The sequence below is a fragment of the Vespa mandarinia genome, chromosome 15, assembly GCF_050613455.1.
Source record: "Vespa mandarinia isolate Hongniang chromosome 15, ASM5061345v1, whole genome shotgun sequence".
Taxonomy (NCBI): Eukaryota; Metazoa; Arthropoda; class Insecta; order Hymenoptera; family Vespidae; genus Vespa; species Vespa mandarinia.
The window spans coordinates 1,710,001-1,730,634 of record NC_140824.1 but is presented as its reverse complement, the minus strand read 5'-3'; the positions used below and the strand labels follow the sequence as shown (position 1 = coordinate 1,730,634).

Genomic DNA, 20,634 nt, shown 5'->3' with positions numbered 1-20,634 from the left:
GATGATAGAGTACTTACGTTGTTTACAATCATACACGAAATTTGATTATGAAATAAGAACGATGATAATATCGATCATTAAATCACACCACGTGAAGTTCATTAACTTGTGAGAAGGATTATTAATTAATTACAATTTTTTTCTTATTCTCGAAAATATAATAATAAATTAAAGGATAATACTATATTTTACGTCTTATAAACAATTTAATAATAAATGAATAATATCTAAGGTATTAACAAATGTATTGAAAAATTAATCATTGATTCATAGGATAGAGATAATTTTTGTTATAAAAATGTAATAATATAAATTAATGAACAATATCGTATTTAACGAGTTAGGAATTAAATGAATCAAAATCATTGATCCTTAAGATCGATAAAGATAATATAAAAATAATGATGATAATATCTTCGTTAAATTCGAAAATAATCATAAGAATACTTTCGATCGTTTAACAATTTTGTTGTATTGTTATGTTTCTCTAAATGTATTAATTAAGACTTTTAAATACCTTTCAGTCGTAGCGTATAAGTGCTCACGTTGATTGAGATCATTGACACATTTATTTTCCTTTATTTTTTTAAGTTCCCGAAAGAATGCCATGAAAATTCACGAATATATTATTCACTTTATCGGTTTATTTAAAAGCGACTATCTACACTGACAATTCGTTTTTAACTAAATTATCTATATTGAAAATTCAGGCCAATAGCATGCGCTATCGTTGTTCTGTTTTCTGATTGGCTTGCCAGTTTCCTTCTGGTGCGACTATCATACCCTCTGGCGACTCGATTCAGAAACACCACAAGCATATAATATCTATATGCAAAATGTAAACTACAAATGTAATAGGAAAACACGATATTATGTATCGATATTACTATTGCATCGATATTAATATCGCATCGATACATAAGCTTCTATAGGTTATATTTCTTTTCACGTATAGCATAACAATCGATTTTTAATGTATGCTAGAAAACTTTTTTATGCAATAAAAATAATAATACATTATAAAAATGCTAAAGAAAATCATATGAGAAATTATACTACTTTGAAGATAAAAATTTACCAATAATTCTAAATCGACCGGTAATTCTATCGTCTCTCTTTTATCAACTAATTTAACTTGAAAAATAATAATTAACCTATATCTTTTCGATAATTCTAGCTCAATTCATAATTTTTGAGATTTTTGAAGATTCTCCGATATTGTCGAATATTTCATTAAATTGATGAACAGATGAACAAATACATTATCGAGAGACCTTTTTTTTTTTTTTGCTTCGTCAGGAGGAAAAACCTTCATAGGCCCCCTGAGCCCGGTACTCAGGGGAGTGTTGGATTCAACCCGTCTGAACATACTCTCAGGTTCGGATCGCCTACCGACTAAAAAACCTCCCAATGCTTAATACTAACTCGTTGAGGAAAGAGGGGGTGGGCGATATCGCGCATAAACGTAGTACATATTCGCCCAGTATCCCTTCTCGGTGAACCAAGCCGGCATTCGCCTTGCATAGTGCGCAGAGGGCATGTAATTCTTGGTTCTGAGACGGCATTGCTCAAGGTTTCAGCTACCAGGTCGGCCTTCTCAATTGCCCCTGTATCTCGTACCTGCGCCCGTGAGGTCTCTTCTGCACATGTTGTCGATCCCCAAGTCCTTTATATTAATGTTCTCCCTATCCCGGAGGAGCGCATCTCAGTACGTCGTCTCCTCAGTACAGGATAGGGAAAATGCAGCTATTTCTCTTTCCCTTTGCCTCCTCTTCTTTCTTCTCTGCGCCCCATTCCTCTTCTTCCTTGTTTTACTGAGGGCCGCCTGCTCTTGCGAAGGTTGCGTCAGGGTTGCGTCAGGGGATCGAGTGGACTCAACACAGAGGGTGGAGCCTTTGTGTGGCCCATCAGCTCCAGTCGTTGCTCTATTCGTTGTCTGCTGCCACTGCTGCTGCTGCTGTAGCTGTTGTTGGATACTGCGGACAGCCTTCGTCAGTATCCTTACCGACTTGACTATCTGCTCGACTATCTATTGGGTTACTATACCTTGTATGACGATCCGATGTTGAGACCAGTGCAGAGGGTTCTCTGCAAAGACCAAAAGCTGCAGTATCTCGGGTCGTTGTTTGGCTCCTCGCAGCCAAGGAGTTTAATAGTAGTTCCCTACGTTCTTTCTCGAGACGGGCATTTTTTTCTTTCAATTCCGCCAACCTATTGCGCAGTTCTATGGCCTCCTTGGTTGAAGTAGGATCACCTGCTTCAATTTGAAGCCTCTCCCTTAGGACTTCAATCACTTCCAGCACCTTATTATGGCAATGTTTCAATCTTTCTGAAGCTTCATCCTCAATGTTGTTGTAGCATTTTCTCCTCCCCTTTTCGGCTTCTAGGATAAAGTCCCTGGCGCGTTCCAGCAGCCTGTCAGTCTCTATACTAGATGCCAGGGTCTTTGCCGGTCCTTGTTTATTCAATCCGGCCAAGTCTACCCTTAACTCCTCTTCCTCTGAGGAGTAGGTCAGGAGCCTCGCATATTTGTGCATTCTCACTAGGATAAGTGACATCGAGCCGGAGCGCTGCATGCTCTCAATGGCCCTGGCAGCCCTTTGCCACTTCTCCAAGTGGATTTCTTCCCTTACTACCCTTCCTGGCGCAGTAGATACACCGCAGGCCAGGTCGCTTACCTGTGGTGCCCTTCCTGATGCAGTATCCAGAGCTGGGGCCAGGTCGCCTACCCCGAGCTCCTGGCAGTTGCTGGTTGACGACGGCGGGTGGCCTACCCTACCACCACCTGATACCGCCGTGGCGTGGGTGTCCCTCCCACGCCCGCTTATGACTGTAGATGTACTATCCATGATAAAGTACCAATATTATTGAGAGGCAAGCTCCCCAAAGGAAAGGAAAGGAAAGGAAAGTTAAGGAAAGGAATGGAAGGAAGTTAGAGAAAGATAAAGAATAGAGAAATAGATGACAGAAGAACAAAGAAAGGAATAGCCGTACGAGAACATTCACACACCATTCACACAATCCCTTTTAGTCGCCTCTTACGACAAGCAGGGAGTACTGTGGGAGTATTCTATTACTCCCTACCCTAAGAGGGGATTATCGAGAGACCTAGATTTTCAATAGACAAAGATTTTCCCAAAACAAACAGACGGACACAACTAACTCATCGCATAAGCTTCGTCTCCATAAGCTACACCTAACCTTATTGTATAAGGCATGCCAACTTCTCAATTCATAAACTGTTCTCGTACCAATATAAAAATTTGTCTTTTCTTCTTAATTTTGATAGTAACTAAAAAAAGAAACGAAAAAGTGTAGTTTATTCTTATATTATTGTCAGGATGATAAACATTATGAACGAAGGGAAGCCTAATAACGTCTTCTTCAGTTTAGGTGGCAACCATGGAATTTGTTTATTGTTGGTTTAGCGTGTTTATCTTCTCAAGTAACAACAATGTTATTTTATCTTTAACACTTTCACACGTGAACAATATGTGATCGCATCTCAACGTTAATGTAAGAAGAAAGTGTATTTTATTGTTACATTTGATTAAGATATAGAGCGATATTCCCAACAGTTATTCCTTCGTATGAAATGACTGAAAAATCTAAAACAATGAGTCACGTAAAACACATTCCGAAAGACGCTCAAGTTATTATGTCGATTATGAAAGATATGGGAATCACGGATTATGAACCGAAAGTTATCAATCAATTACTTGAATTCACATATCGTAAGTGTTTTAATTGTATTTGTACTAATTTCTAATTTTGAGAATGTATTGTTTCATTCTTAATGCGTTTTTAGGTTATGTTACGTGTATATTAGACGATAGTAGAATATATGCGAATCATGCTAAAAAGAAGTTTACCGATTTAGATGACGTAAGATTGGCCGTGAAAATGCAGTTGGAACGTACTTTTACAAATCCACCACCAAGAGACGTATTATTAGATGTGGCTCGTGCCAAAAATAATATACCCTTACCATTCGTTAAACCAAACAATGGTCTAAGGTTACCACCTGATAGATATTGTTTGAATGCAACAAATTACAAATTGAAGAATGCTACAAAGAAAACTGTTTCGAAGCCTATGCATTCATTAGTTAGTAATAATATATCTGGAGTACAATCCAGGATCAAAGTAGAAGGAAGTAAGACTGGTCTTTCGATAGTCAAAAGACCAGGCACTTTAACTACTGTTGCTCGAACTCAAACAATATCTATACCAAAGCCGGTATTAAAATTTTCAACAGGTATAATACTTAATTATATAACTTTATATTACTCACAGCATGTTTAGCGATATAAACGATATATTTTAAATTTAATATGTATATATATATAGATATATATATATATATACATGTATATGTATATGTATTCCCTAGATCACTTTCATGTCCTTCAATCCCATTCAACTATCCCGTCTTACCATATTTCATTGAGAGCACGAATATGTAAGATAAAACGTATTATTTATATATCAAAATAATTTTACAATAATATTAGTACTATTTGTTTTTTTAACTTCTTATGTTTTATATCTTTTATAGCACCAACAGGCACAACCACGGTTAAAGCTCAAATACCAAAACCAAAAGTACAAATAACATCTGGACAAACTGTGCCACATATTAAAATAGAAGCGGATGACTCTGTAAAAAGAAAAAGAGAAGATAATAATTATGATGTTTAAGTAAAAGTATAATATAGATATAGTATAATATTTATATTTGTTGTTTTGTTCGTTATATAATTATAAAACATTTGATTTGAACAATAGGAAGAAACGGATATGTTAATATGTTCGTATCATGTGCTTTTAGAAAATGAAAATTTTTAATTATTGAAAGAGATAAATAATGTATATTATTTGATTAATTGGATTAAATGCAAGAAATTAATTTCAAATAGTGAGATTAGAATTTAATGTGACTTATTGTGTTTATAGTGATTTTTAAGATGGCATAAATATTATCATTAAATTTTGCTTTGATTACCTTGTAACGTAATAATCATTTATTAAGTTTATAATATTAAGTAAACAAAATGAATATATTCAATCATATTAATAACACCGTAGTATTCCATAGTATTAACACACTAATGTCAAACACTGACCACAATGATAGTATTAAATTATTTTTAATGATAATTTTAAAGCCATAAAACTTGTTAGATAACGATTATTATAATCATTGAAATTAATAATTTATTCTATTCTATTTTTAATTTATTCTAATTTTTATACTAAATTTGTGATATTAGATTAAGATAGTAATAAAGATAATGAGAAAAATTAATATTTCAGTGAATGCACTATTGTTCAAATATTAATTTGCACTTGTATTCCGTATAGATATTTTTTAAATAATTATAAAATTTTCGAAAGTATTAATATTTTAATATTAGATGTTTGTAAAGAGAGATCTTCGATGTTTACTCGCTGGAATGAAAAAAAAAAAAAGAAAAAAACTAAATCGAGATAAATATCATAGTCAATCAAATGTTCGATTTTGTTAATATTAAATGTGGTCAACGAACGAGCGATCAAAATTTTTTTAACTCTGTTAAAATATTAGATTGAAATTATTTTATATTTAACATATATTATGAGCTATGTAACGTTTATGCGAACGTAATATTCTTTAAATATTAATTTATAAGTTTTTACATTTAAAAAGAGAGAGTTTCGATGTTCGCTAATTGAAATGCAAAAGAAAACCAATTCAGTAATGCTTAAATTAATGAAAAGATCGAATATGTTTATATTAAACAGAGATTTAAGTACTAAAATTTTTAATTATTATTATTTTAAATTTTTCGCTCAAAAAGATCTTTGTAATGTTTAGGCGAACAATTTTGTATTTAAGCATAAACTATTCTCTGAAAAAATAGTATTTTTTAACACGATTTTTTTCAAAGAAACTAAAATATTTTAAAAAATTTGTAAAAGCGGGATCCTAAATTAAACCTTTAAAATTAATCTTAAAAATGAGATTTTCTTCATAGAAATAGGTTAAGAATTATGTCTTTAATAATTTTGTTGCATTATTTACATTAAACACTGTAATACATTAATTAACAACAAGTCTAGCTAGAAATTATTTAAAGCTGTAAAAAGAACGATGATTACTAATAAGATTATTATACTTACAAATAAAATGAAAAATAGATTATACAAAGGTAACATTTTACTTGGACGACGAGTTTAATAATGGCAGGAAAACTAGTTAGAATTGACGAAGATTGACGACGATTAACGAAAATTGCCGAAAACTATCGATACCTTTAATATGGGCATGAATACGTATATACGTCACATACGCATCATTAGTTTTGTCTTTAGCTTTCAGAGGGCGCAAATGTCGACGACTATCTTTTCAATTAACATTAACCTTAGTTTCTTCGATTCTTCCACATGTGAACGTTATGTGATCGCATCTCAATGTTAATGTTAAAAGAAAATATTTTTTTATTGTAACATTTAGTTTCAATAAAGTGCGTTATTCGCAGCAGTCATTCGTTCGTATGAAATGACTGAAAAATCTAGAACAATGAGTCACGTAAAACACATTCCGAAAGACGCTCAAGTTATTATGTCGATTATGAAAGATATGGGAATCACGGATTATGAACCGAAAGTTATCAATCAATTACTTGAATTCACATATCGTAAGTGTTTTAATTGTATTTGTACTAATTTCTAATTTTAAGAATATATTGTTTCATTCTTAATGCGTTTTTAGGTTATGTTACGTGTATATTAGACGATAGTAGAATATATGCGAATCATGCGAAAAAGAAGTTTATCGACTTAGATGACGTAAGATTGGCCGTGAAAATGCAGTTGGAACGTACTTTTACAAATCCACCACCAAGAGACGTATTATTAGATGTGGCTCGTGCCAAAAATAATATACCCTTACCATTCGTTAAACCAAACAATGGTCTAAGGTTACCACCTGATAGATATTGTTTGAATGCAACAAATTATAAATTAAAAAATGCTACAAAAAAAACTGTTTCGAAGCCTATGCATTCATTAGTTAGTAATAATATATCTGGAGTTCAATCCAGAATCAAAGTAGAAGGAAGTAAGACTGGTCTTTCAATAGTCAAAAGACCAGGCACATTGACTACTGTTGCTCGAACTCAGACAATATCTATACCAAAGCCGGTATTAAAATTTTCAACAGGTATAATACTTAATCATATAACTTTTTTTTTTATGCATATTCCGTAATATGAAAGTGCAGAGGAATGTTCCTTCAATGTAATATATTTTATTATTATCCTCTAGATCATTTTTATGTCCTTCAATTCCATTCAACTATCCCATCCTATCTCATTTCGTTAAGTGCACGAATATGTAAGATAAAATTATATTTAAAAGATTTTACAATTAAATTTGTACTATTTATATAGACACTTCCTTTAACTTGTATGTTTTATATTTTTATAGCACCAACAGGAACAGCCACCGTTAAAGCACAAATACCAAAACCAAAAGTACATGTTACTTCTGGTCAAACTATGGCTCCTATGAAATTAGAAGCAGATGATTCTATAAAAAGAAAAAGAGATGATGATGATTATGATGTTTCATAACAGTATAATGTAGATATAATATAATATTTATATTTCTTAATTAACACATTATATGATCATAAAATATTTGATTTAGATAATATCAACATATGTTAATATATCTAGATCATGTATATTTAGGAAATAAAATTTTTTTATTTTATTATCAAAAGAGATAAATAATCTATCTCGTTTGATTAATAGATTTAAATGTAAGAAACGAAATTCCAAACACTGGGATTAAAATTTAATACGAGTTATTATCTTTATAGGGATTTTCAAGATTTCATGGATTCTCATTAGATTCTACTTTAGTTATCTTTGTAACGTAATAATCATTTATTAAATTTTTATTTGATTAGTAAAGAAAACGAATAAATACAATCATATTAATAACTTTTTCCAATGTATTAGTGCACACGTGTCAAACGTCGATCATAACGTGCATTTTTAATAATAGCAATAAAATTTGTTATATTACGATTATTATGTGCTTTGAAATCAATAATTTTATCATTTAATTTAATCTATTTTGTTACTAAATTTGTGATATTAGATTAAGATAATGGATAAAATATAATGAGAAAGCATTCAAAAGCTTCGTTATAAGATCTTGATCATTCAGAAACATATTCTTTCGGTTAGCCCTCATCTTCCATGGCCATTTCATTTAAGATAAAATCGTCCTCTTCTTCATGTTCCTCGGTAATTGCCTCGACAGCTGCCCCGATAGCAGCTATTGCAGTGTCTTCCTCTTCAAATAAATGTCTATCATCGATTTCATATTCATGTTCTATCTCATATTCATCCTCTTCCATTTCATCTTCGATCGGTACTTCGGTTTCAGGAATATGGGCTTCTTCTGGTGGTAATGGAACTTCCGGTGGAATTTCAGGTTCAACATCTTTTTTGATTTCTTCTTTAATAATTTGTTCGGACGGAGTTTTATATAATACTGGTGGTTCTTCGACCTCTGGTTTCTCGTGTTTACTAATTTTTGTAACGTCAACTTTCTCTCTGACACATTTCTTTCGATGTATAGGTAAAAACAATTTATATTCAGCTGGTAATTCCTCGTCACTGTACAATCTACGAATGAAAGAAATAAGTGAAAATAAAAACAAGTTAGAAATGATATCGTACATAATAATTAAACAAATTATATTCGTATGAAATTAATGATCTTATTAAAATAATGACAAATAACAACCTAGACGCAAAATATATCCGTCGAATTCTACAATTTGCATGTATTTGCATCCTCATCGTTTCGACGTAATTACTGCCGTAAGCACGTCGCGTAAAATCAGCTAAATTAAATTGTATTTGATTCCATCCCCCGGATAAACCGATTGGCATGGTCGTACAAAATGGACGGACTCTTGTAGTACTTTGAAAATTGCTTACACGAAATCTTCTATGCATGTTCTTGTCATCAAGAATCTAAAAAGAAGTAATTTATATATTTGTTAATTTTTATTAACGAATTATGTATATATGTATATATATATATATTGTATCTAAATTAAAAATATACATTTATACATTACATTAATATATACAATGTGTATATATGAGTTTTTTATTTTGAAAGTGGGGTAAGTTCACTTTGTGAAAAAAAATAATTAAATCTAATTATTAGCAATTAACATAAAATTTGTTTTTATTTATGAAGCAAAAAAAAATAGACTTGCTCCACTTTTTAAATCAACAGCTTATATGTTGTATATATGTGTGTGTGTGTGTTGCGTGTGCGTGTGCACCCGCGCTCATAAATAGATATACATATAATATACAAAATCAATTTTAAATATTAGTATGAACTTACGGTTATCTCGAAGGTGAAATATCTCTTCATATTCTTAATAATCATTATTAAAAAAGGTAATGAAATTCCAAGAACCTTTTTCTTCTCTGCTGGACAAAAAATGTAGGTTGTTGCCACATTAGTTCCAGCTAATTCCAACGCTAATGATTTTACCTCTTCGTCGATGACCCGTCTTATATATCCATTCTTTACCTAACAGTATCGTACTTTAACATGATTGTTCGGTAACATTTATAGGGAGCATATATAAATCCGTCGTATCTCTTGTATACTATAATAATTAAAAAAAAAAAAAAAAAAAAAAAAAAAAAAAAAAAAAAAAACTCACGTGCATGCCCCATGATTCCAAAGGAGCTGATCCACAGCTATACAAGATTGATAAAAATCCACTTTGATAGGACTTACGGTACATCCTTAATATTCTTGATATCTTTAAAATGATTTTCAATCATTGATTCGAAAGTAATAGTATAAGTGTCAACGATATTACGCCTTTCTTTTTTTTTTTATTTATTTTCACTCTGTATAAATCTTTCTTCGTTTATTAAAATAATCGAAAAAACGATTTCTACAGTCGACTGAAAATGACAATGTGTTATGTATATACATATATATATGTATATATAGAGGGTGAATAAAAATTAATTTAATAAAATTGTATTATGTTGGAGGAACGAATGTCACAAAAAAAAAGTAAACAACAAAAAAAAAGTAAACAACAAAAAAAAAAGACATGTGTAATATAACGAACTAGCTGAGAGGAAAGAAAATTATGTAGGCAGAAGCGTATTTTCAAGGACGAAAGTAGAGTACGGTTAGCAATGAATATAATTGTATTTGAATGACAAGTAATCGATTACTGGTATATAAAGGTCATTTATTTTTGCTTTGTATGTGCGTCCACGTGATTCATAACAATAGATACGTAAGATTTGATAATACGCATTACGTAGGTATATACACGCACGCACGATTATTAATCATTTATTTATGAATAACGTAATATCTCTTCGATACGTCGGCGTTCCTTCTCCGTCGCGAAATCTGGGACGATCGTGATCCTTGGTGACATTCCAACGCTAAAAATTCGATCGATCCTTATACTATCCAGGGCAAACATTTGTATCATCGCAAAATTCATAATCTCACGATTTAGTTGACGTGATATTTGTCTCTTGATACTTTGCAAACGTTGATGACAGACGACTTGACTTTTGTAAAGAAAAAACAAAAAAAAAAAATAAATAAATAATTAAACGTGTAATTAACAATAATTAAATCTTTTTTTTGTGTTATATAAAATAATTAAAATATTTTTCTATGTATTATCGTTTTAAATCGATCAAGATAAATGTGTATAAAGATTGAATGAATTTGAATTATCTTTTCGTGATAGATAATTATTTTTAATTTTTCAATTTGTTTTTGTTTTTTTTTTTTTTTTGTACTTTTAAAATTTATAATTTCAATCTTACTAAGGTAAATTTTTGAGCTTCGTATAACTGGGATGAATTGTTACGTCGCTTCTATAGAGTTCGGGAAACAGCTTCATATGTTTTGTGCGATATCTCTTGAAATGTTGCTTGCTCTCTCGTTCTATATGAGATTTTCTTAAATATTCGTCGTCGGTGTAGCTCAAAATATTATCACCACTTTTCATATGGAACAAATCGTTCCTCGTATCAACTTCTTTATTCATTTTTATCTATCTATCTATTTATCTATTTATCTATTTATCTATTTATTTTTCTTTTTTTGTTTTTTTTTTCCCCTTCTCACTCTCGGTTTCTCGAGAATGAGAAGAACAGAGAAAGAGAGAAAGAGAGAGAGAGAGAGAGAGAGAGTTAATTATATCGTATAAAAATATGATCTTCGATGGAGAATTTTGAACGGCGAGAAAAAATGAAAAAAAAAGAAGAGGAAAAAAAACGAAAAATGTCAAAAAAAAAATTTCGATATCGTTCTCCAAATTATTCGGAAATCACGACGCGTGTCAAGCAAGACTGACGACTTCGATGAAAGTTGGCAGATCTGTTACGAAGTGAGCCCCTGTGCCTCGTACGAATATCGATTTGGTTTCTAGGTGAACCAATAGTGAGATAGATATTTGGTTTATTCTTATTTCTACTTGATCACGAGATATTACGTTACGTTGACGACGATTAGAATGATATTTGAACGAATAATAATCGTCGTAAACGAACGGAATAGATTCGAATCGTTAGATGACGATTTGGCACGATGAAAATTTCATTTAAATTTAGATTAAATATATTCCTTTTACAATTTATATTTTCTCTTATTTTCTTTTTTTTTTTTTTTAAATCATTCAAAATATAATATTGCAATTAAAATAAAGAAAACAATATAATATTATAACATGATTTCCAAGAGGATAAATTCAAAGTTCCCGTTGTCTCGAGAAAGCTATTAAGAATTCAATTAGCGTTATTATTAATTTATGAGTTATTCGATTTCAATCGACACAATTTTCATACATGCACATATACGCACGCGCACACGAAAATGTATAAATACAAACACGCACACATACGTATGTACTTGAAAATTCAAACTATGTAGAAGAAACTATGACATAGTTATAAAAGTTAATTAACGATGGAAAGCATTATATAAATGATCGTCAAATGAAAGTTACTGACGGTCGTGAAAAGTGAAGAGCACAGAATGAACGAATTTAATTAACGTACGCGTGGTGTACTTTATCAAAACAGTAATTATGCCTTTATCGCGCACGACGATTGTTTCAAGAGAATGGATTCAAGACACGAAAGCATTTATACGGAGAAAGTGGCGGAGAAAATGTTTCGAGGATATTTAAAAGTTTATTTAACGCGTTTATATATCAAGTTTAATCAAGTTTCAATTACATTTACGTAAATATATATATATATATATATATATATATATATATTTCTTATTTATAAAACGAAAAAGAAATTTAATTGATAAACAAATTGTAACTTTTAACGAACGATCCAATAAATATCGCGCGAAATTACTTTATCAAGATAAAACATTCGATTACGCCTTATAAAAAACTTGAAATACGATTAGAAATAATTTAATTTGGTCTTTATTAAATTCATAATTGATTTGTTTGAATTGTTATTAATATTTGATAATTTATTTCGTGAGAATCGAATGAATTTATATCGACACCCTCGTATACTTTAACGATGTCAAATAAATAAAAAGAAATTCGTAGAGAATGAAAATGAAATTAAACGAAATTATTTACGTGCACAGAACGTCAATTGAGTATAACGTATCGATTATAATAATTCAATTGTAATAATTGTTATTCTTATAATTGCATTATTTCGTACAAGAATACAAACGACAATTAAATCAAACGATTAAATTGTATTATATAGTTGAAATGTAAAAAGGGCGATTAAGTTGAATGATAAATTTCCTTGTTTTGTTAAAAGGAAAAGAAAATAAAAAGAAGTATCGTGTAAATAATAATCCAATATCTATAATTAATGTCATCAGTTTCTAACGAATCGAAAAGATACGAGAAATAATTAAAAAAAAAAAAAAAAAAAAAAAAAGAAGGACGGCTCAATATTCAATCGAAATGAGAAAAGAGAATTAAAATTCGATTCGACATTTTAAATTCAAATTCTTCGCAATTATTAGAAGGACGCATGCGTGAATACCGATGATAACCAATGAGAAAGAGGATCGAAGGGAACACGAAGGGTTAGTTTGTTAATATAATGATATAGAAAGCGAGAGAGCAACAGAGTGAGAGAGAGAGAGAGAGAGAAAGAGAAGCAAGCTCAGCAACCATGCTCGAATCTATTGATATTTTCTGTCGCGCTCGCGCGAAGGTAGCGAATGCGTGCTGACATAAGGGACGGGGGAAAGGGGTAGAGGCAGGGGGGATGGAAAGGAGATAGGTTGTACAGAAATGTAGAAGTAAGATAGAGATAGATAGATAGAGAAAGAGGGAGAGGGAGAGAGAGAGAGAGAGCTCGGCGTCACGCCCGAGGGTTAAAACGTGTGCATTCCTAGTCTCGGAGCGTCCAGCTGATCGCGGTGACTTCGTCAACGTGCTAACAAAGTGACGAACATGTTACTCTGACATTTCTAATCATTCGCGAGTGAAAAAAAAAAGAAACAAAAAAAAAAAGACATAAAACAGACATACCAAAAGAAAAAGAAACTAAAAGAAAAGAAAAGAAAACCAAAAAAAAAAAAGAAAAAGAAAAAAAAGAAAGAGAAATCGAAACAAACAATTTTATCATCCAATGAGACAATATCAAAATGACACGGTGATAATCGAATCTCTCGATTCATAACGTTAATTTATAGGATACATTTCAATTTTATTTCCTTATGTCATTTTGGACATCACACACACACACAACCAGAACACGCATATAAACTATTCAAAGTTTTGGTGAAATCTCTCTCTCTCTCTTTCTTTCTATCTATCTATCTATCTATCTATCTATCTATTTATCTATCTATCTTTATCATCTAGTCGGTGGCCTCAAAAAGTAACGATATAAGTCTTTATGTGGGTTTATTTATATTTATATTTTTGAGATATTCCTTTTTTTCCTTCTCCTCTTTTTTCATTTTTTTTTCTTCCTCTCTCTCTCTCTCTCTCTCTCTCTCTCTATCTCTCTATCTCTCTTTCTCTAACTCTTTTTCTGTCTGCCTGTCTCTCTTCTCTGTCTATGTAACTATATATATATATACATATACGTATGTATATATACATATGTAACGCCGCGACGCCGGATGTCGTTGGACGTCGCGACATCGTCGTCGAGACGCCAGAGTGCTCGCGACGCTGCCACTCTTACTGGATCTTATAATCACGTTCCATCAGCTTCGATTTCATCTTTCTTCCTTCTTTCTTCCAAAGACGAAAAACGAAACTATTTTTACGAATTGAACGGAACACGAGAGGCGGCGGAGGTGGCGGAGGTGGAGGTGGAGGCGGTAGCTCAATAACGACGACAGGCTCGTACAATGGCCAGCGAAAGGATATCGGGTCGATACAGGTTTGTCTTTTGTTTTGTTTTGTTTGCTTTCTTTCGTTTTGTATTGTTCTCTTCTATTCCGTTCTGTCGCTTCTTTTTTCCCTTTTTTTTCCTACCCTTGTTTTTTCGTCTCCCCTTTTCTTTCTTTTTTTTTTCTTTTTTTTTTTTTGTTTTCCCTTTTTCTTCCATTTTTTCAAACGACAAAGTTCCTCAAAATTCTTCCTTCTTTTTTTCTTCCTTCCTTTCTTCTTCGTTTTCTCTCTCCATTTAAATTTCCCTTTAATCGCCCATCGTTTTATCTCGGATTTTTTTTTCGCATAATTAAATAAGAGAGAGCGAAGCGTTGATTTTTACTTTTTTCTTTTTTTAGAACGTGATCAATCTTTCGAAAGATCACGGATTCTCATTCACAGAACTCGATTATCGATCGGGGTTAAACGAATGGGGTGGAGAGAACAAATGAATGGGGTTACTCTGATTGGACTATCTCTCTCCTATGTTGTTCTTGTTTTAGAGATAACGCGATGCAATTTCCGTTGATGATATTTAATTACATATACATACATACATCAGAATGAATGATTTATCTCATCTTGAGTAAACATCCATTTATATATCGTCGATTTATTGGATTAGATCATTGTGAAATTAATAAAGATATATTAATTAAAAGTGAGAAGAGAGTAACAAAAAAAAAATTACTCGATCAAACGAGATATTCGATTATAATTCGATTTATAAATGTATATATATATATCCTTAGGAAGTCATAAACTTATATCCTTTGACAAGATTTAAACGATCGTCAAAGCGGATGAATGACCTACTCAAATATCGTAACGTAAAGTAGGAAATACGAACTAACGAGGTCACCGACACAAACTCCAGCTGTCTTTTAATAAATATAGTATCTACACTATAGCTACATATGACAATAAAGTTATCGTACTTGAATATCGAAAACGCTGCTCGTTTTCTGATCAAATTCAAAGAGAAACACTTTACTGATAATCCATATACATGTATATGAATATACATATACATATATACTACATATGTGTAGTATATATATATATATATATATATATATATATATATATATATATATATACCTATAGTTAGATTGTGCTTTTGCGTTGGCCTTTTCTTTCTCGAGAGACTACAAACTTCATTTATCGATTCGAGACAAGCCTTTTGGACGATTACGTTGCCAAAATAACATGCATAGGAGTAATCGATCGTATTAGATGTTATTACGTATTCACGTATGAAACTATATGTTCATATTCATATATGTATTTACATGTTTAGAATGAATACGATGTAACATATATATGTTTTTCTTTTTTTTATATTCGTTTGAATATGATACATATATATATACATTATTATAGAATAAATAATGTATTCGTTTATTTGAAGAACATCATTACCGGTTCCGGGTCACTCAGAGGTAAATCTTTGCTCGGTATTGTCACTGGGCAAGGACCTTAGCAAAATCACAATGCCTGTTATATTCAACGAGCCACTTTCCTTTCTGCAACGAGTCGCGGAATATATGGAATATGCAAAATTATTGAAACAAGCTTCCGCCGAACAGACACCTGTCGGCAGATTAAAAGTAAGTTAATACATATTTATATATTCTTTTTCTTTTTTTTCTTTTTTTCTTTTTTTTTACAAAACGACGAACACATAATTTCTAAAATATTTCCATTCGTATTTATTACGAAGTACGTCGCCGCTTTTGCCGTAAGCGCATTGGCTTCGAATTGGGAACGTCTTGGTAAACCATTCAATCCATTGCTTGGCGAGACTTACGAATTAACCCGTGAAGATTTTAGGTAATAAAGTAACGATTAAAATTCAATTAGCTATGTTAATAAATTGACGAGCTAATCTTTCACATAATAATATTTTTCTATTATTTTGTCTTCTTTTTTTTTTCTTCTTCTTATTTCTTTTAGAATAGTATGCGAACAAGTCTCTCATCATCCACCAGTATCGGCGTTTCACGCTGATAGCGAGGATTTTGTTTTTCACGGTAGCATACATCCTAAATTAAAGTTCTGGGGTAAATCGATAGAAGTACATCCAAAGGGTATCGTCACGGTCGAATTACTCAAGTAAGTTTTATATAATATATACAATATATATATATATATATATATATATATATATCGCTTATTCGATTTCAATAATAAAATGGTTTGCCCTTAATTTTACTTAAAAACACGATCGATATTATTTATTTGTTTTATCGATTATATTAGATGGAAAGAGGCGTATACTTGGCAGAACGTTAATTGTATTCTTCATAACGTATTGGTTGGACAACTTTGGATGGAACAATTGGGTGCCCTTGAGATTAAACAATGTGGAGGTTCAAATTTGAAAGCCGTGTTAACTTTCAAAAGTGGAAGCTGGAATGGCAAAGATCTTCATCGAGTTGAAGGCTTCATAATGGATCAAGAGTAAGATCTAAGGAAAAAAAAAAAATAAAAAAAAGGAAAGAAAAGAAAAAAGAAAGAAAAGCAAAATGAGGTTCAAAAAATATATATAAAACGTTTTATTTTTAGAAAAAGAAAATTACTATATTTATATGGGAAATGGACCGAAAGATTACGTTCTTGTGATCCATCCTTGTACGAGGATGCCCTTGAAAAATTGAAAAGGGACGCTAAAAGTCCGCAAGGTAGTCCAGGTCACAAAAAAGTACTTGCCAAACTTCAAAGCCTCAAGGTTGGGGCTTTCAAACCATCTCATCAGGTAACTCTTAATCGTATGAAAAGAAAAAAAAAAAAGACAACTTTTTTTTCTCTTTTAATATTTGTTGAATAAATAAAGATGGATTTATTTTAATCTTATATATCATTGAAAATAAATTCGATGTTACGTGCACGTTATTTAATATCAATGATGATAATACATTTTGTTTTTAATTAGGATGCGATCGACGAATCATCAACGAGTATAGACGAGGATACACCAATGATCGACGAAATACCAAGCTCGACAACACTTTGGGAAGTTTCACCGAGACCACCGAACAGTTCTAACGTAAATATCTTTTTTTTTTCTTTTTTTTTTTTTTTCTAATACTAGTATTATCATAAGTAATACTATATAATAAGTCGAGGTATAAAGAAGAAAAAGAAAAGTATTAATATTCATTATCAAAATTTGTAGTACTTTCAATTCACTACATTCGCAATGTCCCTGAATGAGATAGAACCAACAATGAGAAATGATTTATGTCCGACCGATTCAAGATTAAGACCGGATATAAGAAAATTAGAACATGGCGATCAAGATGGTGCGGCTACTGAAAAGGCAAGACTCGAGGAGAAGCAACGTGATTCTAGAAAGATGAGGAAACAAAAGAAAGGACAAGAATGGACGCCAAAGTACTCTAAACAAATTTTATTATTATTATTATTATTATTATTATTATTATTATTATTATTATTATTATTATTATTATTATTATTATTATTATTATTATTATAATCTCTCAATTGAAATTTATCTTCGATGTTAGTTGTTAATTTGTGTTATTTCTTTTTTTTCTCCCTCTCTTTCATTTTCTTTCTTTTCTTGTTTTTTTTTTTTTACAGATGGTTTAGATGGACAATTAATCCATACACGGGCCAAGACGATTGGCTGTACAAAGGTGGCTATTGGGATCGTAATTACACCGACATCGAAGATATATTCTAATGAATATTAGAAAAATGATTTTGACGAAAACAAATTAAAGCAAAACTAACAAAAAGAAACTAGTCCATGTACGCAAAAGCCAAAAGAGCGTATTACGTTTGATGCGTTAGCTATTGTGTGAAGATTTTGTTGTTGTTTCTTTTCCCAGAAAAGAAATTTGATCGACGTCGATATTGTCTGATTTATGAGTAAAAATGATTCGTGTTGTTGGAGGTCAATCGGTCAAATTTAAAGAAAAAAAAGAAAAAAAAAAAAAGAAAGAAAAAAAGTAAAAGAAAAAAAAAAGAAAGAAAGAAGGAAAGAGAAAGAAGAAAACGGCTGGTACGTGTATGTATGTGTGGTTAGATAAAAAATTTTCTAGAAAAGAAACATAAAAAATATATTAGAATACTTCAAAGATTTATAAGGATGTGAGAGAGCAATTTATTTAAGAAAAAAAAAATTTTTCTCCATTAGTTTTCATTATCTTTTTCTCCTTTTTCTTTCTTTTGTTTACTATTCCAATACTGACAATCTCACGATCGAAACAAATCTCTGTGAGAGATGAACAACTCGAAAAGGAAAAGATAGAAACAAAATGAGAAAAAGAGAAAAGAAAAGATTAAACCTATAAAAGCTCAATGAAATTTTTCAATCTATACAAATTGTGTCTGCTTACACAGTGTATATATATATATATATATACAGTAGATAGTCTAATTTAATATGGAGGAAAAACGTCTTCAACGTTTCCAATGATTATAATCAAAATCTAAAAACGAAATCTTCGTGCTAAACTGCAATTATTCGATCTTGTGTATAATTAGAACGCGAGCTTACGCCTCGTAGAGTGAAAAAGAAGAAAGAAAAATGAAAAAAAAAAAAAAAAAAAAAAAAAAGAAAGGAAAAAACATGAAAACGTAAAAGCATAAAAGAGAAAGAGAGAAATCGTATGCAGGTCATACGTATATATATATATAGATAATAAATATGTATGTGTATGTATTGTAAAGAAGAAATATGTCCGACAAAAACGAATTAGTCGAAAGATTAGAAAGCAAACGGTGTAAAAAGAGAAACACTGTGTGATACATTACACACTTGTATCTTTCTATCTCAATCTCTCTCTCTCTCTCTTCCTCTCTACCCATCTCTGTTTCTCTCTCTCTCTCTCTTCCTCTCTGCCCATCTCTGTTTCTCTCTCTCTCCCTCTCTCTCTCTCTCTCTCTTTCTGCACCATTGAATCAACAGGAGCTCCCTTTATTTGACTAACTCTCTACTAATTAATTAGTTATGGTGGTCGTTAACAGCATGTCAAACTCGTTAGCTTTCCATTCATTGAGAACGAAGCCGTTTTATCACTTTCTGACATAGAGATCCTAAAAAGGAATAATTAAACGATAAGAATATAGACAAGATTTACGTGTATGTGTGTGTAAAGTTTTCAACTGTCAAGAAGTAAAGAAATTTCTTTACATTTCTCTCTCTCTCTCTCTCTCTCTCTCTCTCTTTCTATATATATATATATATATATATATATATATATATATATATATATTTCTATCTTTAATCAATTTTTTTTTTCAAACGATAAAATGCAAGCTAGAAAGGATAAAAAAGGAAAGAAATGATGGAAAAACGAAAAAATACAGATATAAACCGTATTATACTTGATCACACAAATGCATACGCGAGCACGCACGCATCTCGATGTATATACATATATATAATATATGTATATGTTAACAAATGGCGAATAAGACTATCCTCAAGAAGAACTTTTTTATATTAACATAAAAAAAAATTGTTCTTCCTTACAATCGATCTTCCGTGCGAGAGATTAAAAAGATTAAAAAAAAAAAAAAAAAAAAAAAGAAAGGAACAAAACAAACAAATGAACGAACGAACAAACAAATAAATGAACAAACAAACAAACAAACAAACAAACAAACAAACAAACAAAACAATCCAAAGAATTTACTTGTCGTGAGAAGAAGTTTTTTCGAGCACGCTCAAGCAGGCACCTCTTCTGCGTTCATTTTTACTAATCGAGAAAATAATTATGAGAAAAACAAATCGTAGCGTCTCTGTGACACTATTTTTATAAAACAAACAAAAGATAAAGAATTAATTAATTGGTAGCTTCTTGCAATTCTATGTACATACATGCATACATATAAAACGTTTGTATCATAATATTTTGTACTTGCCAATTCTTTTTTTTATTTTTTTTTATTTTATTTTATTTATATTTTTTTTTTCTCAAGTAAATTAATCAACACTAATAAATTAAAAAGAGAACAAACAATTATAAACGAAACGAAACAAAGAAACAAAACAATACTATTGCTATTAAGTCGAAATTAAATCTAAATGATTAATTACGTCGAAATGAAATAAATTATTAGAACGTATTTTCTAAATTAAATGTATGATCATTATTCGTGATTATTTTAACTTTGTTATATTTTATTTCTCAAAATGAAAT

At 31.0% G+C, this 20,634-nt stretch overlaps 6 protein-coding genes across 10 annotated transcripts in view; 3 read left to right on the top strand and 3 right to left on the bottom strand.

Annotated features, from left to right (window-relative positions):
• Positions 1–351: 351 nt before the first annotated feature.
• Positions 352–4,570, bottom strand: LOC118444650 (uncharacterized). The gene is made up of 4 exons (XM_085661694.1): positions 4,295–4,570; positions 3,202–3,292; positions 2,047–2,841; positions 352–1,976 (listed from the first exon to the last, which is right to left on the bottom strand). Exons 2-4 carry the CDS (start codon positions 3,216–3,218, stop codon positions 1,706–1,708), a joined length of 1,083 nt encoding a protein of 360 aa, XP_085517820.1. The 5' UTR covers positions 3,219–3,292; positions 4,295–4,570; the 3' UTR covers positions 352–1,705.
• LOC118444653 (transcription initiation factor TFIID subunit 9-like) lies at positions 3,596–6,203 on the top strand. Of its 2 annotated transcripts, none has more exons than XM_085661696.1 (3): positions 3,596–3,734; positions 3,881–4,258; positions 4,559–6,203. In XM_085661696.1, the coding sequence occupies exons 1-3, from the start codon at positions 3,596–3,598 to the stop codon at positions 4,699–4,701; spliced, it is 660 nt and encodes a 219-aa protein (XP_085517822.1). In that variant the 3' UTR covers positions 4,702–6,203. The 2 variants fall into 2 exon arrangements, with proteins under 2 accessions (XP_085517822.1, XP_035729017.1); XM_035873124.2 differs by having other exon boundaries at positions 3,809–4,258.
• Positions 6,204–6,402: 199 nt separating this feature from the next.
• Taf9 (TBP-associated factor 9) lies at positions 6,403–8,000 on the top strand. 2 transcript variants are annotated; one of them, XM_035873121.2, is made up of 4 exons: positions 6,403–6,680; positions 6,755–7,204; positions 7,471–7,625; positions 7,868–8,000. In XM_035873121.2, exons 1-3 carry the CDS (start codon positions 6,542–6,544, stop codon positions 7,614–7,616), a joined length of 735 nt encoding a protein of 244 aa, XP_035729014.1. In that variant the 5' UTR covers positions 6,403–6,541; the 3' UTR covers positions 7,617–7,625; positions 7,868–8,000. The 2 variants fall into 2 exon arrangements, with proteins under 2 accessions (XP_035729014.1, XP_085517821.1); XM_085661695.1 differs by lacking the exon at positions 7,868–8,000 and having other exon boundaries at positions 7,471–7,813.
• Positions 8,001–8,161: 161 nt separating this feature from the next.
• The window catches only part of LOC118444651 (cilia- and flagella-associated protein 20), a 16,907-nt gene continuing 4,434 nt past the window's right edge, over positions 8,162–20,634 (bottom strand). Inside the window, exons 2-5 of one of the 2 annotated variants that reach the window (XM_035873120.2) lie at positions 9,752–9,853; positions 9,424–9,615; positions 8,806–9,038; positions 8,162–8,684 (exon numbers count right to left, since the gene is read on the bottom strand). In XM_035873120.2, the coding sequence (XP_035729013.2) occupies positions 8,237–8,684; positions 8,806–9,038; positions 9,424–9,615; positions 9,752–9,835 (957 nt within the window). In that variant the 5' untranslated portion in view covers positions 9,836–9,853 and the 3' untranslated portion in view covers positions 8,162–8,236. Of the gene's footprint in view, positions 8,685–8,805; positions 9,039–9,423; positions 9,616–9,751; positions 9,981–20,634 lie in introns of those variants that run through there. The other variant, XM_035873119.2, reaches the window with a different exon arrangement.
• LOC118444655 (uncharacterized) lies at positions 10,218–11,403 on the bottom strand. The gene is made up of 2 exons (XM_035873129.2): positions 10,899–11,403; positions 10,218–10,634 (listed from the first exon to the last, which is right to left on the bottom strand). The coding sequence occupies exons 1-2, from the start codon at positions 11,120–11,122 to the stop codon at positions 10,412–10,414; spliced, it is 447 nt and encodes a 148-aa protein (XP_035729022.1). The 5' UTR covers positions 11,123–11,403; the 3' UTR covers positions 10,218–10,411.
• On the top strand, positions 13,678–20,041 carry LOC118444649 (oxysterol-binding protein-related protein 2). Of its 2 annotated transcripts, none has more exons than XM_035873116.2 (9): positions 13,678–13,727; positions 15,870–16,068; positions 16,182–16,291; positions 16,415–16,573; positions 16,721–16,921; positions 17,027–17,216; positions 17,394–17,507; positions 17,637–17,854; positions 18,065–20,041. In XM_035873116.2, exons 1-9 carry the CDS (start codon positions 13,720–13,722, stop codon positions 18,165–18,167), a joined length of 1,302 nt encoding a protein of 433 aa, XP_035729009.2. In that variant the 5' UTR covers positions 13,678–13,719; the 3' UTR covers positions 18,168–20,041. The 2 variants fall into 2 exon arrangements, with proteins under 2 accessions (XP_035729009.2, XP_035729008.2); XM_035873115.2 differs by lacking the exon at positions 13,678–13,727 and adding an exon at positions 14,355–14,468.

Bases quoted from the DNA above. Each gene is read 5' to 3' on its own strand.
- LOC118444650 (XM_085661694.1), bottom strand. The intron at 1,977-2,046 runs GTATAGTAACCC...GGCTGTCCGCAG, and splicing joins ACATCGGATCGTCATACAAG to TATCCAACAACAGCTACAGC.
- LOC118444653 (XM_035873124.2), top strand. From the start codon at position 3,596: ATGACTGAAAAATCTAAAACAATGAGTCACGTAAAACACATTCCGAAA. The intron at 3,735-3,808 runs GTAAGTGTTTTA...ATGCGTTTTTAG, and splicing joins ATTACTTGAATTCACATATC to GTTATGTTACGTGTATATTA. The intron at 4,259-4,558 runs GTATAATACTTA...TATCTTTTATAG, and splicing joins GGTATTAAAATTTTCAACAG to CACCAACAGGCACAACCACG.
- Taf9 (XM_035873121.2), top strand. From the start codon at position 6,542: ATGACTGAAAAATCTAGAACAATGAGTCACGTAAAACACATTCCGAAA. The intron at 6,681-6,754 runs GTAAGTGTTTTA...ATGCGTTTTTAG, and splicing joins ATTACTTGAATTCACATATC to GTTATGTTACGTGTATATTA. The intron at 7,205-7,470 runs GTATAATACTTA...ATATTTTTATAG, and splicing joins GGTATTAAAATTTTCAACAG to CACCAACAGGAACAGCCACC.
- LOC118444655 (XM_035873129.2), bottom strand. From the start codon at position 11,122: ATGAATAAAGAAGTTGATACGAGGAACGATTTGTTCCATATGAAAAGT. The intron at 10,635-10,898 runs GTAAGATTGAAA...TCTTTACAAAAG, and splicing joins AAGCTCAAAAATTTACCTTA to TCAAGTCGTCTGTCATCAAC.
- LOC118444649 (XM_035873115.2), top strand. From the start codon at position 14,437: ATGGCCAGCGAAAGGATATCGGGTCGATACAG. The intron at 16,292-16,414 runs GTAATAAAGTAA...TATTTCTTTTAG, and splicing joins TTAACCCGTGAAGATTTTAG to AATAGTATGCGAACAAGTCT. The intron at 17,508-17,636 runs GTAAATATCTTT...CAAAATTTGTAG, and splicing joins GACCACCGAACAGTTCTAAC to TACTTTCAATTCACTACATT.